At 52.2% G+C, this 15,445-nt stretch overlaps 2 protein-coding genes across 2 annotated transcripts in view; one reads left to right on the plus strand and one right to left on the minus strand.

Annotated features, from left to right (window-relative positions):
- LOC138826389 (P2X purinoceptor 7-like) overlaps positions 1–14,462 on the plus strand; it is a 28,318-nt gene extending 13,856 nt beyond the window's left edge. The window contains exons 6-13 of the mRNA XM_070021496.1: positions 1,878–1,958; positions 2,385–2,514; positions 3,748–3,884; positions 8,877–8,967; positions 10,346–10,411; positions 10,613–10,762; positions 12,667–12,768; positions 12,864–14,462. Of these exons, the coding sequence (XP_069877597.1) occupies positions 1,878–1,958; positions 2,385–2,514; positions 3,748–3,884; positions 8,877–8,967; positions 10,346–10,411; positions 10,613–10,762; positions 12,667–12,768; positions 12,864–13,382 (1,276 nt within the window). The 3' untranslated portion in view covers positions 13,383–14,462. The remainder of the gene's footprint in view (positions 1–1,877; positions 1,959–2,384; positions 2,515–3,747; positions 3,885–8,876; positions 8,968–10,345; positions 10,412–10,612; positions 10,763–12,666; positions 12,769–12,863) is intronic.
- Positions 1–15,445, minus strand: part of LOC138826388 (intraflagellar transport protein 81 homolog) — a 154,966-nt gene that overhangs the window by 132,400 nt on the left and 7,121 nt on the right. The gene's annotated exons all lie outside the window — the stretch shown is intronic.

Consider the following 15,445-nt stretch of genomic DNA (forward strand, 5'->3'; position numbering starts at 1 on the left):
GTAAGGATGCACAGGAGAGACCGGGTTTCATGGAGGACACAAGAAGTCTGAAATACCATCCAGGCCCCAAAAGCCCTTGCAGTATAAAAAACGAGAAGCTGGGTGCCGGTGGCTCACGCCTGTCATCCTAGCTACTGAAGAGGCTGAGAGATCTGAGGATCACGGTTCAAAGCCAGCTCAGGCAGGAAACTGTGAGACTCTTATCTCCAATAAACCACTAGAAAACCAGAAGTGGTGCTGTAGCTCAAGTGGTAGAGCGCTCGCCTTGAGCTGGAATGCTGAGGGACAGTGCCCAGCGGCCAGGCCCAGAGTTCAGGCCCCACGATCAAAAAAGAATGAAAACTCTGATCCTTAAAGTTCAGTGTGGAGTTAACCATGTTTGGAGGGCAAAGTCCAGTACTCAACAGGTATCTGTCATTAATAGGACTTTTTTTTTTTCTTAATACAAGTGGCAGAAAGTTCAGCGTCTTAAACTTTAGCTTTAAGCTGAAGTTCACTTCAGAAAACAGGCGGGGGTGGGGAGGTGGAGGGGGTGGGTATTATTTTTTGGCTGTGTTTCTGACTCCAGTAAATGAGACAACCAGAGTTTCTGGCTTCAGGCAAGGCTTGATCCAGGCCTCAGAGTAGTGTCAGTAATATTCTTGGTCCTTTGGGGAGGCTAGTCTAGATACAATGGAGGAAGGGAAAGTGGAGATCATATTGACAAAAGTGAGGGGGTGCTGGGCCGATGACAATGACTGTTCACAACGGCGGCGCCCTGAGCAGGGCCAGAGCAGGTCCTCGGAGTCAGAGGGGGGCCGTGGACTGTGCTGGAAGACACCCCCCCCTTTCCGTGCCAGGCAGCAGGACACTGGCTCCCTCTATCCACAGCCATCTTTCCTAGGCGCTTGGCTGCCACGGGCTAAAAATGCTGCCTGTCTTATTTAGTGTTGTACCCCAGTGCCTGGCACCATGCCCCATACCATAAATATTTGTGTTGTAGATGAGTGGGTGGATGGATGGATGAATTAGTGAGTAGACTGATGGGTGGGTGGGTGGATGGATGGTGGATGAATTAGTGAGTGGACTGATGGGCGGGTGGGTGGGTAGATGGTGGACAGGCGGATGATGGGTGGATGGCGAGTGGCCTTGCGGTGGTCTGGAATCTGAGTGCCTGTCCTTTAGGGAGTGTCCCATGCTCCTTCAGCCCGGTGCTGAAGGCTGGGATGCAAGGTGAGACAGGCGTTGTCCTCACACTGCCCGAAACTCAGCCGTACGAGGGAAGCCACCCTGGGGTGGCAAGCGGACCGGTTCCGGCTCCCATGTCACTCTCCACAACGATCAGCACTCACATGGCAGGCCTCCTAGATTTTGTCCCTAGTATGCTGGTGGTTACACACTTATCAACACACAATGGCACACACCTAGCCACGGTTCTACCAGAGTGTCAGAAGTGACACAGTGCTGGGCGCTGGTGGCTCACGCCTGTAATCCTAGCTACTCACGAGGCTGAGATCTGAGGATCATGGTTCAAAGCCAGCTCGGGCAGGAGAGACTGTGAGACTCTTATCTCCAGTAAACCACCAGAAAAAACCGGAAGTGGCGCTGTGGCTCAAGTGGTAGAGCGCTCGCCTTGAGCTGAAGAGCTGAGGGACAGCGCCCAGGCCCAGAGTTCAAGCCCCACGACCAACCAAAAAAAAAAAGAAGTGACACAGTAACTGCCATAGGGTCTCAGGAAGGCAGATGCTGTTCTTGGGGAGGCTGGCGGCTTTGTGGGGATGTATGGAAGGTTCTACCCACTGGGGTACTGTATCCATCTCTCTGCACTCATTCCACAAAACCAGAAGTGTTGGCCTTGCTACCCCGTGGGACCCCTGACCCTCATTCCTTTCTCCCAGGCCTGCACTTTTGAGGAGCGCTGAAAACTTCACAGTGCTCATCAAGAACAACATAGGCTTCCCCGGCTACAACTATACCACGTGAGTGCCCAGGAAGTCCTGCTGTATCAGTTACCATGGCAATTTAACAAATGTCCTCAAACCTAAAAAGCCCCAAATGACAGCAGCTTTTTCTCTCCCCCAGTTTCCATGGGTTGGGAATCTGAACCTCAGTGGGGTGGCCGCTCGGGACCTTGTAGGCCACAGTCAAGTTCTTAGAGCTCTGGCCCCAGGCAAGCCTAGACCCGACTGTGGCTCTAAGAACTTGACTGTGGGAGGGCTCATCTTCACTCCACAGTGCCCTGATTACAAGGCGCTAGCTTTCCCAGCGACAAGCGATCATAAGAAAGCAGGTGGGCAGAAATGGTGGTGCTGTATTTGGCAGCAATGCCCTATTATGTGGGAGACAGAGGACACAGTGGGGCCCGGTCTTCTCCAGTACAGATGCCCGCGTCCCGTCCCACACAGGAGGAACATCCTGCCAGATCTGAATGTCTCCTGTACCTTCCACAAGACTCAGAATCCACAGTGCCCCATTTTCCGACTAGGAGACATCCTTCGGGAGGCGGGAGAGAACTTTTCAGAGGTGGCAATTCAGGTCAGTGGTGTCTGGATTCAGAGGGAGGGAGGTTGGGGGGGGGGCGTGTCTTGCTTAGGGAGGCCAGGGAGCCAGACACGCTGGGCCTTAGAAACACGGTTCACACCATCCAGCACGTGCAGCACCCTCGTGTAACCCCAGGCCAGTGGGCGAGTCTCCTAGGATGTTGATTTCCAGTGTTGCTGTGACAAATGTGTGCTTCAAACAAAACGCCCTTTCCTGTTTCTGGAGGTCAGACCTAGTTTGCCAGAGTCAGAAGCAAGGTGTGAGTGGCACCAGGCTCCCCCTGCAGGCTGCAGGGGAAAATGCACACCCTGGCCTCGGTCACCAAAGCCAGCAGCAGAGCATTTCAATTAAGTGGTCACAATGGCTGTGTCTCCTTCTAGTTTTGTGAGACAAGCTCTCATTATGTAACCCTGGCTGGTCTCAAACTCTTCCTGTTTCAGTTCAGCTAGTGCTGGGATTACAGCTGTGCACCACTGTGCCCAGCTCTCAAGAATCTAGGGCCAAGTTCCGTCTCTCCATTGTAAAAAGCTTTGTCTTTAGGGGAGGAAGTGTTTATTTTTTTTGGGGTCCGGTCGTGGGGCCTGAACTCTGGGCCTGGGCACTGTCCCTCAGCTCTTCAGCTCAAGGCTAGCACTCTATCACTTGAGCCACAGCACCACTTCCGGCTTTTTTTTTCTTTTTGCTTATATGGTGCTGAGGAATCGAACCCAGGGTCTCAGGCTTGCAAGGCAAGCGCTCTACCACTGAGCCACCTTCCCAGCCGGGGAGGGAGTGTTTATAAGAGGGGCTTGTAAGTCCACCTGGGTCACCCAGGATGGTCTACCATCTCCGGACCCTCCATTTGCTCACCTCTAGAGGGAGCCTTCCCTGTGGGCATGCTGACAGATGAAAGGTATGTGGTATTTAAAGGAGGTCCTGAATTCCAGTTAGCCTTGATTTTTCATGTGGTGAGGGGAAAGGGGTTAAAGGAATTTGAGTTCAGGCCCCATTTACTGGAAGCCGTGTCAAGCATAAGGATGGAAGAAGAGCAGGTGGGGGGGAGTGAGGGAGTGAGGGAGGGAGAGGGTTTTGTAGCTGGCTGTCATGGTGACCTAACTCACATGTATGGCTCTAAAATCTTTAGACATCATTTTCCTTCTAAAAGAAACCCTTTCTAAGGCTGCGATGGCGCCACGCCGCACCATCTTCAGCCTGTTTGCAGACTTCTCATGTTGACCTTGCATGCAGGGAGGAATCATGGGCATCGAGATCTACTGGGACTGCAACCTAGACCAGTGGAGCCATCACTGCCGCCCCAAGTATAGCTTCCGCCGCCTGGACGACAAGACCACCACCGAGTCCCTCATCCCGGGCTACAACTTCAGGTATGGGGACTCCACAGGACGGGCTCAGCTGGCCTGGGAGCCTCCGGGCCGGGCTGGATGGCCTCTGTGGCAGGCAGTAAGGCCAGCCAGGTTTCTCAAGGCAATAACAAGAGCTGGTGGCAATGTGAATGCGCTGTACAACCACTCAAAGCTCAGAGGACTAACCCCCATCGCTCTCAGCGCAGCCCTCTGCTGAGTTCTCCTCTGTCGTGAGGCTCATCCGAGACCCTGTCAGTGTGTACATGGGTACTGTGTGGGGTCTCTCTGTTCCCAGGGCACTTCAGATTCTCTGTAATGGTGACATTAATGGCCACAGCATTGCATGTAAGGGTCATAACAAGGGTCAAGTGGCCATCGGGGTTCCTAGATAAAATCAGGAGCAGGTCAACAATTTGCTCCAAACCCACAGCTACCAGCCCGGGCCACCTGGACCCCACCCCTTCATCCTGGGCTCCGGGCACCCACACCTTCCTCTATTATTGAATATTTGGGTTATTTCTGGGTTTTATAACTACAAGTGTCCTTTCCCTTTCCCTTCCCTTTGCCAGTCCTGGGGCTTGAACTCTGGGCCTGGGTGCTGTTCCTGAGCCTCTTTATGCTCGAGGCTAGCACTTTACCACTTGAGCCTCAGCGCCACTTCTGGCTTTTTCTGAGTTTATTGTAGATGAATCTCATGGACTTAACTGCTCAAGCTTGCTCTTAACCATGATCCACAGATCTCAGCCTCCTGAGTAGCTAGGGATAGAGCCATGAGACTCCAGTGTCTGGTGTTTATTTGTAGTACTAGAGCTTGAACTCGGGGCCTGGGTGCTATCCCTGAGCTTTTTCATTCACATGCAAAAATGTGTGCATGAATGTTCACAGCAGCCTTATTCATAATAGCTAAAAACCAGAACCGACCCAAATGTTCAGCCTAGAGCTACATTTATGCAATAAAAGGCTAGCTAGTATAGATTAAAAAAAGAAGCCAATATCTGACACTGCCATGGGAGGTCAGCAGCTCCACAGGCACCACACTGAGGTGGGAAAAGCCAGACCTGAATGGGGTGCACTCTGTGAGTCACGCTCCAGACCCAGCAAACTCATCTGTGCTGTAGATTGCCAGGCTGGGCGGGGCAGGAAGTGACAGGAAAGGAACCATGCATGCTCAGGAAGCAACTTGGAAACCATTTTAAGATCTGGGAATCCCTTCAATCCCTTCTGTATGCATAGTCTAGTCTAGCCGCCACACGGGGGCTTGGACCGCACGTTCCCAGGCCCCCTCACCTCCCATCTACTGGTTCATACAGTTCAGGGCTGGGGCCCAGTGGGGCCTACTGCTCACTCGAGTTTGCCAACTACTGCTGGAGATGGACCTCGCCTGGTCCAAGAAGCAGACCCGGGCCCCCTAGGAGCCTGTCACAAAGCAGGACCGCAGTCCCTCCCTCCAACTCAGCAAAACACTGTGTATGAACATGACCTACTCATTTGAGAAGTGCTGACGGACGCAGCACCTCCTGGCAGCCCCAGGCTGCCTCCTTCCTGCCAGCTTCACCTGACTATATGTGGTCTCTACAACCAGGGGCTCAATGTGCTGAAAGCACACATTCTCGCACCTTCCCAGCCCACCCCCCACTAGCATTCTCAATGGCTCCTGAAGGGTTTACTCAAGCCATCACGCTGCTTTATATGAACTCGAGAAAGTCTATATAAAAATCTGAACTTCTGGGGCTGGGAAGGTGGCTCAGTGGTAGAGCGCTTGCCTTGCATGCATGAGGCCCTGGGTTCGATTCCTCAGCACCACATAAGAAAAAAAAAAGCCGGAAGTGGCGCTGTGGCTCAAGTGGTAGAGTGCTAGCCTTGAGCTGAAGAGCTGAGGGACAGCGCCCAGGCCCAGAGTTCAGGCCCCACGACTGGACCCCCCAAAAAAACAACAACAACAACAAAAAAATCTGAACTTCTGCTTTTCTCAAAAAATAAAAAAAATAAAAAAACCACCCCAAAACAACTATTGGGGGAAAATGAACAGTTAAACAATCCTGGGTCGATATTCCATGGGGCAGCTGGTGGCCAGCGCTAAGATTACACAGTCCTCTGGAGAAAGGACAAGCACTTTAGCTTGGTCTCTGTCCCCTGCTCCTAAACGCCTTCTAGCTGACCCACACTATTCCCGTCTTTTATCTTCATGGCCCCGTTTGAGGGCCTTGACACCAAGGGTGGCGGAGGCTTTCTGCATCCTCTGTGTTGATGAAGCTGTTCCTAGGCTAGGTCACTTTTTTTTTTTTTTTTTTTTTGTCGGTCGTGGGGCTTGAACTCTGGGCCTGGGCGCTGTCCCTCAGCTCTTCAGCTCAAGGCTAGCGCTCTACCACTTGAGCTACAGCGCCACTTCCGGTTTTCTGGTGGTTTATTGGAGATAGGAGTCTCACGGTTTCTCCTGCCCGGGCTGGCTTTGAACTGCGATCCTCAGATCTCAGCCTCCTGAGTAGCTAGGATTACAGGCGTGAGCCACCAGCGCCCGGCTGGCTAGGTAACTTCTTGACGCTCCCCTCCTGCTCTGCTGAATGGGCTTGTGGCCATTAGTAAGAACAGAGGACCGGATGCTTGCTCCCTCAGCAGAAGTGAGCAAGGCAAAGAATCAATCACGACAGCACAAGTCCTTGGAGTCCCTGAACAAGTCTAAGAACACGGGCTTCCTGGTGGGATGTGAGCTTTCTCAAGACCGGGGGGGGGGGGGGGGGGCTGTGACATTGAGATGCTTTTAGAATAAAGCATCTGCGCATCTTTTGTCTGGAAAGAAGAAATCTTTGGCCAAAAATAAATCCTGATCTGATGGGTAAGCAGACACAGTATTTTCAAATAGCCACAGAAAAGAGAAGGAAATGACAGGTTATATGAGGTATGAGAAAAGGTGGTATTTTAAAAACACAGAAGTTGGAGAAGTTCACATGTCCTCACGCAGTTAACACGTTGAGTCTGTAGTTTACATCAAGCGTAAGGTAGGATAGGCCTACACAGAGTGCACCAGACATTTCTCAGTTCCAGCACAAGTATTAGTTTCTGGTGGCTGCTGTTTAAAACTTGCCCCAAATTTGGTGGTGTAAAACCACAGACATGTTTTTTGCCCCTCACAGAGGGCAGAAGTATGGAACGATGTTCAGCAGGGCCATGCCTTCTCCAAAGGCTCTCGATTCTGGTGGTTCTAGGCATCCTGGACTTGTGGCTAAATCATTCCAGTCTCTGCCTCCCTCTCCACAGGCCTTCTCCCTTGTCTTTTTTTCCCTTCAGTTTCCATCTTCTTTCTCTTATAACAATGCCAGTCATTGGATTCAGGACCACTCTATATCCAGGATAATCTTCATCTTGAGATCCTTAACTGCATTTTTAAATTGTGGATTCTCAAGCAAGGTCACATTTGTAGGCCCTGGGGCGCTAGGTACTTAGACATAACTATCTGCTGTGGGAGTCACGAGTGGACCCATTACAGTGGGCAAAAAAGCAACATTGTCAAGGAAGCAGCATTCCTCCAGTGTGGCCCACTGATAAGAGCAGAGATACAGGTCTCCGGAAACATCTCAAGCCTTCTGGAACCAGTCTGTGAGGTTCGGAGCCAGGAGCCTACCTCTTGAACACATTCTCCCAAATGATTCTTGCCCTCAGCTGCTGCAACAAGACTCTAGAAGCAGAAACTTGAGTCCTTACAAATGTGGCCATCCTGGGCAGGCCAAGCCCGGTGTGGAGGGGCCAGGCACCCTTGCTTGTATATGGAAGATCCAGATCCCTCAGTGGAGCAGAAGGTAGAAGCACCACACACAAAGGTGTTGAAACATCTCCAGGCGAGACTGACCACCCAAGGCAGAAAATATCCACCTGCCATCAGCCTGGAGTTTAGATTTCACAAGAACTCTCAGGTGCTCTGTTTTGGCAGAGCATGTGTCTTCTGTGTTCTTTTCTCCCAACACATATAAATAGGTTGTGAATAACGCCGAAAGAAAACAAATAAGCTTACCTTAAAGCCACCAGCGGGAGGTGGTGAGGGGAGGAATGCAGGCGAGTTTAGTGAGAATATGGTTAAGACTTTTTTTTTTGGGGGGGGGTCAGTCATGGGGCTTGAACTCTGGGCTTGGGCACTGTCCCTGTGCTCTTCAGCTCAAGGCCAGCGCTCTACTGCTTGAGCCACAGTGCCACTTCTGGTTTTCTAGTGGTTTACTGGAGATAAGAGTCTCACAGAGTTTCCTGCCTGGGCTGGCTTTGACCTGTGATCCTCAGATCTCAGCCTCCTGAGTAGCTAGGATTACAGGCGGAGCCACCGGCACCCAGCAAGATTTTTCTTGACCATAGCGCATGTGGAGTGACTGGGGCTTGTGTCAGGCTGCAGTTGAGGAAGGCGGCTGAGTGACAGCACAGGTGGATCCACACCATTAAAAGGATTTATTTCATATGTATCTCAAGAGGGGAAGATTGGCATGGTCAGGAGGCAGAAAGGAAGGGAGAATGAGGCCTAGAAACGTCCCTGCCATCCCACTAGGAAAGGCAGGTGGGCTGTGGAGCCAGCTTGGGGCTGGCTAGTGTGACTAGGATTACTGGGGTGGGCTCCCCTTGTCTGGCTCTGGCTCTACCCAAAGGGCATATGGTGAAGGTGCACTGTCTGGTGCTTAGGATCGAAGATTTGCCCTCTTTGGCTGTTTTGTTCTGGAAGCCAAGCCTATGCTTCCTCCATTAGGAACAATCATTGTTTGAAGTTATCATTTCTTTAAATTCCTCTGCTTACTGTGAATCCCATATTGGTTCAAAGTTGTTCATTGTAACCTGACACTAAAGGCAGTTTCGGGCCGCCTGTGCTGATGGTGGAGGAGGTGCCCGGGCTCTGGGTGGCCACCACGGGTCCGGTTCTTCTCTCTGGCAAGCACAGTGGGGGCAGAAGGCAGGCGGGGCAGCTACCAGCTTCGTTTCTGCTCTCTAAAATGCCAGTGCTTGCGGAGACTGTGGGATCTACAGATCTTCTTCCTCCTGCAGATTTGCCAAGTACTACAGGGAAAACAATGTGGAATATCGGACTCTGATCAAAGTCTTCGGGATCCGTTTTGACATCCTGGTTTTCGGCACTGTAAGTCTGTCCTTCTGTGCCAGCACCTCCATCCCGGAACTGGGCCCTGACTGCTGTGTGGCTCATGGTCACTGTCTGGCCCTGTGCGACTCGCTTGTGGGATAAGTGGGGAGGAAGAAATGTCCTCGGGGGTCCTGCCTGTGAGCAGGCCATCAGAAGTCTGTGATAAAAATTTGAGAAAAAATTCTAATAGTCAACTTTAAAGTATTCCTATAGAAGCTGGACACCAGTGGCTCACGCCTGTAGTCCTAGCTACTCAGGTCAGGAAAAAAAAAAAAAGAAGTGGAATCGTGGCTCAAGTGATGAGTGCTAGGCTAGCCTTGAGGGAAAAAGTTCAAGGCCCTGAGTTCAAGCCCCACAATGGGTACAAAAGAAAAAAGAAGAAAGAAAATGGAGCTAGGGCTCAAGTGGTAGAGCACCAGCCTTGAGAAAAAAAAGCTGAGAGACAGCACCCAGGCCCTGAGTTTAAGCCCCAGTATTGGCACACACACACACAAAGTACTCTGATAGAGAGGAAAGGTGAGGAATTGAATAGGAAAAGGAATGGAAGGGAAGGAAGGACGGAAACTCATTGCAAAATAGCTTATAACAGAACTCAATTCAAATTGGCTTAGAGAAAAAAATGTCTGTGTTTTTTTTTGTTGTTGTTGCTGTTCACATAACTGAAACATCCAGGGGTCATTGGGAGTTCAGATAAGGCTGGATCCAGATGTCCAAGCCACGTTATCAGGAACCAGTCCCCCATCTTCACATTGGTCCCGGTTGGCCATCTCCACAGGACAGTGTACTTCTGTCGTCTTGCCAGCTGAGTAGCCTCCATGTAAAGAGAATTCTCCAGAAGTTCCAGCCCAGGCCTCAGGCAGAAGCTACTGACTCTGCTTAATTCCTTCTGAGCCGCAGCCCCCTCTACACCAGTCCCATTGATCAGGGGCATGCTAAGTCCCAGCAGCTGGTCTTGAACCAACCCTGTCCTGGCCCAGAAGCCAGAAGAGAGGGCCCAGACTGAGATGAGAGACGGTTCAGGAGCAAACTGGGGTGCTGTCTCCATGGGGTGCTGCCTATGATTGTATCACATTGGGTTGTTGTGGCCCGAGAGCCACTGTGATGGAGCCACGTGGAAGGAAGGAAAGGTCACGGAGGAGAAGAGCACGAGGTGCCCATGGGGAGGAGTGAGCTTTGACCTTCCCTGGCTCTCCTCTAGTGTGTGTTCTCTGGGAACGTTCTGGAAGGCAGAGGCGGGATGCACAGTGGTCGCTGTCTCTGTGACAGTAAGCGAGCATGTGGGTGTGCGGGGCTCTGCGCCCTTCTAGAACCAACAACTGCCAGTCAGAGCACAGCATTGCTTTGCTCTGCAACACTTTTCCTACTCTGTTTGCAGGGAGGGAAATTTGACATCATCCAGCTGGTGGTGTACATCGGATCCACCCTCTCCTACTTTGGTCTGGTAAGAGAATTCTCTAGCCCGTGTTTTAAGGGATGAAGTGGCAGCCAGTCCTGGTAGCACATGCCTATAATCCCAGCACCTGGGGGACAGAGGCAGGAGGACTGAGTGAGATTCAAGGCCAGCCTAGCTGCATAGTGAGAATACCTCAAACAATGAGGAAAAAGAAGCTTCTGGAGCTCAGTGCTTGTCTGTTTTCCCCAGGCCACAGTGTTCATTGACTTTCTCATCAAGACCTACTCGAACAGCCTCTGTCAGACCTGCGTTTATTCCTCTTGCAAGTGCTGCAAACCCTGCATGGTCAACGAATACTACTACAGGAAGAAGTTCGAGTTCATTGTGGAACCAAGCCCGGTAAGGCATACTGTGAGAATGGAGCACCAAGGCTCCCCAAGATCCTGCTGCTGGGTGGAGGCCGGGAGGAATATGCCTTTAGCCTGCAGCCAATCAGACCTGGGAACCTCATCTTTCCCATGAGTCCTCTGGTCCCAAGGGAGAAGAAAACAAAAACAGAGAAGCAAAATAGGTGGAGAAGACAAACTTTTATGCTCTAGAATGTGTCAATTTTGATATTAAAAAAAGAAGAGGATGATGCTGCTGAAGCTGGGCACTGGTGGCTCCCGCCTGTCATCCCAGCTACTCAGGAGGCTGAGATCTGAGAATCGAGTTCAAAGCCAGCCCAGCCAAGGAAGTCCATGAGACTCTTATCTCCAATACTCAGAAAAAGCTAGAAGTGGCACTGTGGCTCAAGTGTGCAGTGCTAGCCTTGAGCACAAAGAGGCTCAGGGACAGAACCCAGGCCCTGAGTTCAAGCCCCAGGTGGGCTTTGCTTTATAGTTGCCCACCTAGTGGCACCGCGAGAACCCAACCAGGACATGTGTGTAAGACACACACTGCAGTGATTAACAGTTAACAGATGACTGTCCTCACTGGGGAGACAGCATCTACCCACATGTCCGTTGGGTAAATAGTGAAAGAAACCACAGTAAGTCCAAGGTAAGGAATGGCCGGCGCTGGGGAGACAGGTGACAGAGGTGACAACAGCAGATTTATTTTTGTCATGGTGCCCCAAATTCAGGGCCTGGGCGCTGTCCCTCAGCTCTTCAGCTCAAACCTAGCCCTCTATCACTTGAGCCACAGCACCACTTCCGGCTTTTTCTGCTTATGTGGTGCTGAGGAATCGAACGCAGGGTCTCATGCATGTAAGGCAAGCACTCTACCACTGAGCCACCTTCCCAGACCTTCAGCAGATTCTTATCTAGCACTCCTAAGTGCTTATACATATTAACCCACTGAATCTTCACAACAACCCTACAGATGGGTGCTTACTATCTCTTTTTAGATGTGAGGAAACTGAGGCCCAAAGAGGTCAAATGATTTGCTCCGATATATACAGCTAGTAGTGGGAGAGCTGTAACTCTAACATGGGCAGGAAGGCCTTGCTCATAACCACCAAGTTATAGGTTCATGAGCTGAGAGGAGGAAAACAGCAAACAGAATAATATTAACATATGTCAAATAGGTTTAAAAAGGGGCCCCCACAAAGCAAAACACTAGGTGCAGTTATACTTGCCTGTAATCCTGGCACTCAAAGTGGCAGAGGATTATAAATACAAGGTTGATTGGCTATATAGCAAGATTCTGTCTCAAAAAAATAAAAGGGGAAGGAGTTCATTTTTACCACTAAAAAGTCACTATTCCATGGCCCATTATAGAAGGAAATTTAACAAACATATAGACAATTTAAGTCAGGTGTTTGTGGCTCACACCTGTAATCCTAGCTAAGCAGGAGACTGAGATCTGAGGAACAGTTTGAAGCCAGCCTGCGCAGGAAAGTCCACGAGACTCATCTCCAATTAACTTGAGCTGTGGCTCAAGTGGTGGAGTGCTAGCCTCCAGCAAAATAGCTAAGAGACAGGACCCAGGCCCTGAGTTCAAGTCCCAGGACTGGCACAGAAGCCAAGACAAATCAATAAACCATCCAAGTTGCAGTACCCTGGCTTTCTGGAGCTACTGAATCAGGAAGTAGAATTGCGTTGCGCTAGCTTCAGCAGGGGACGGGTAAGCTGGCTGTGGACAGGCTGGCTGGGTCGGGGTGGGGGGCTCCGGCTGGGTTTCTGATGTACCCTCGGATGTACCCTTCCCGGCGGGTTGCCGGTGCAGCGGTTTGTGCTCTGAGAAGTAACTCTTGCCTTTGGCTGGAGTTAGGAGCCTGGGCGACAATGGACACAATGGACACAATGTCGCTCCCTCTCTAGACGCTGAAGTACGTGTCCTTCGTGGACGAACCTTACATCCGAATGGTGGACCAGAAGCTGCTCGGGAAAAGCCTGCAGGACGCCAAGGGCCGGCCGGTCCCGGTGAGTACCGCGCCCCGCCTTCTCGGAGGGGAGGGAGCCGAGCCTCGCGGGCCGGGGTGGCCCCGGCTCACCGCCGCGACCCTTGGCCCTTGCAGAGACCCGAGTCGGACTTCACGGCGCTGTCCGCGCTGCCTCTCCCGGACCTGGACGTGGACTCGCAGCCCGAGCCGGCCAAGGCCGAGGCCGAGGAGCTGCAGCCGCTGCGCGGCGCGCCGGCCCCGGAGCCCGCGGACGGCCCGAGCCCCGGCTGGTGCCGCTGCGGGCGCTGCCGGCCGTCCGCGCTGCCCGAGCCCCGGCGGCCGCTGGAGGAGCTGTGCTGCCGCCGCGCGCCCGGGCCCTGCATCACCTCCTCGCCGCTCTTCGCCGCGCTCGTGCTGTGCCCGCGGCGCCTGCAGATGCTGCTGCTGCTCCGCGAGCCGCTGGGCGCCGCGCCGCCCGCCGCCGCCGCCTCGCGCCGCCTGCGCCACTGCGCCTACCGCTGCTACGCCGCCTGGCGCTTCGGCGGCGCCGACCTGGCCGACTTCGCCATCCTGCCCAGCTGCTGCCGCTGGCGCATCCGCCGCGAGTTCCCGCGGGCCGATGGGCGCTACCGCGGCTTCCAGAGCCCCTGCTGACCGGCGCCCGCGGGTCCGCGCCGGCCCGGCCTCCCCACGCCGGCCACCCAGCCCGCGGCCTTCGGGTCGTTCCAGACCCCAGAACATTCCACCGACGCTCCCCCCCCTCCCCCGGCCCCTCCCAGCTGCTAGGCTCTGGACGGCCCGAGGGACCGACCCGCCGCCCGCAGGAGGCTGGCGGGCTCCACAGCCAGACCTCGCCTGGGGCGGAATCTACCCGCATCTCAACGCTCAGCCTTTCTACACCAGGAAAGGAACAGCCACGGACGGGGCCGGGCCTCGGGATTGCTTTCTTGTGGTCATTGCTTTTGGCTGTTCATTTCTAAACGACAGCCATTTCAAAGAACAAGAATCCAGAGACCACCGGGCAGAGAATCCGCACTGAGAGCTTTTTGGGGGGTTCCTGGGGGTGGAACGCGGGGCAGGTGCTCTGTTGCTCCAGCCAGGGCTTGCCATTCTGATACTGTCTAAAAACAACATCATCCTGACAAAAGTTTTCTACTAGACCAGTGTCAAGAAGCATAGATCCCAAACACCTGTCTTTTGACCCAGGATTTTATCTGCTTTTAAACTCGGAAATAGTGGTAACAGTATCGGGTTGGATTTTCATTCTTACTACCTTTTCTTTTCTTTTTCTTTTTTTTTTTTTGTGTCCGGTCGTGGGACCTGAACTCTGGGCCTGGGTGCTGTCCCTCAGCTCTTCAGCTCAAGGCTAGCGCTCTACCACTTGAGCCACAGCACCACTTCTGGCTTTTTTCTTTTTGCTTATGTGGTGCTGAGGAATCAAACCCAGGGCCTCATGCATGCAAGGCAAGCGCTCTACCACTGAGCCACCTTCCCAGCCCCTCTTACTACCTTTTCAGAGACATCTCTGAAAAGACTATCGGCTTCAGAATTTTTCGCCGCAGGAATTCCGGGCGACGGCTCCAGGCTTCCCTTCTGGTGGCCTTTGGGCCTTTATTTTGGTGCTTGATCCCTTGTGTATTTCCCTGTCTTGTTGGGGCTCATGGTGGAATCAGACTGGGGAATAACAAATAATCTCCAGCTCCATTTTGCCTCCTGGTACCCCGGGGGGGGGGGGGAGGGTCGTGCACCACTTACCAATGTGTAAGTCGGTCCACACTTCTCCAGTAACAAGAGACCATACCTTCATTATTATTTTTGTCATTTTGGGGGGCAGTACTTGGATTTGAATTCAGGCTCTTGTGCTTACTAGGCTGGCACTTTACAAGTTGAGCCCTAACTCCAGCCCTGCTTCCTGCTGGTTATTTAGGTAGACTCTAGCAACCATTTCTGGCCCTGGAACTCAGCCTCTGGAATAGCTAGGTTTACAGGCAGGAGCCACCTGCATTTGGCAGATTTACATTCCTATTTTTAAGTCTACTGCTTATAATAATGTCATTGATGTGGGCGATGAGTGGCACATTTTGCAAAATCTGTTTTCTCACAGCTAAATGCATTCTTCTATTATGGTAACGGCCTTCACAGGGCTGGCTCTATCCATGTGGGAAGGCAGACCAGCTGACTTCAAGTAAGACTGATAATAGGCTTGCCTGTGTCTTTCAAAAGGGGATGATTTTTGGACAAAACCTCCCTAATTCTAGGTTGAAAATGTAGATATTCTTAGCTTGATTTAGCTTGATAATAAGAGAACTGATGCACAATTCATTTATTTAAATCTTCTCATTGATTCCCAAATCACAGCTAACACATTCATGTTCCCATTCATTCAACAATAATCATAAAGGCCCTTGCTGGAGATCAGTGGTGTAAACAGCTGCTCTCATGAGGTGTAAGAAGATGGACATGAGGGGCTGGGAAGGTGGCTCAGTGGTAGAGCGCTAGCCTTGAGCTGAAGAGCTGAGGGACAGCGCCCAGGCCCAGAGTTCAGGCTTCAAGACCAGACCCCCCCCCCAAAAAAAAAGATGGAGGGGCTGGGAAGGTGGCTCAGTGGTAGAGTGCTTGCCTTGCATGCATGAAGCCCTGGGTTCGATTCCTCAGCACCACATAAGCAGAAAGAAAAAAGCCGGAAGTGGCACTGTGGCTCAAGCAGTAGAGTGCTA

The sequence above is a fragment of the Dipodomys merriami genome, unplaced genomic scaffold (assembly GCF_024711535.1).
Source record: "Dipodomys merriami isolate MVZ:Mamm:240054 unplaced genomic scaffold, mDipMer1.0.p SCAF_142, whole genome shotgun sequence".
In the NCBI taxonomy this organism is placed as follows: Eukaryota; Metazoa; Chordata; class Mammalia; order Rodentia; family Heteromyidae; genus Dipodomys; species Dipodomys merriami.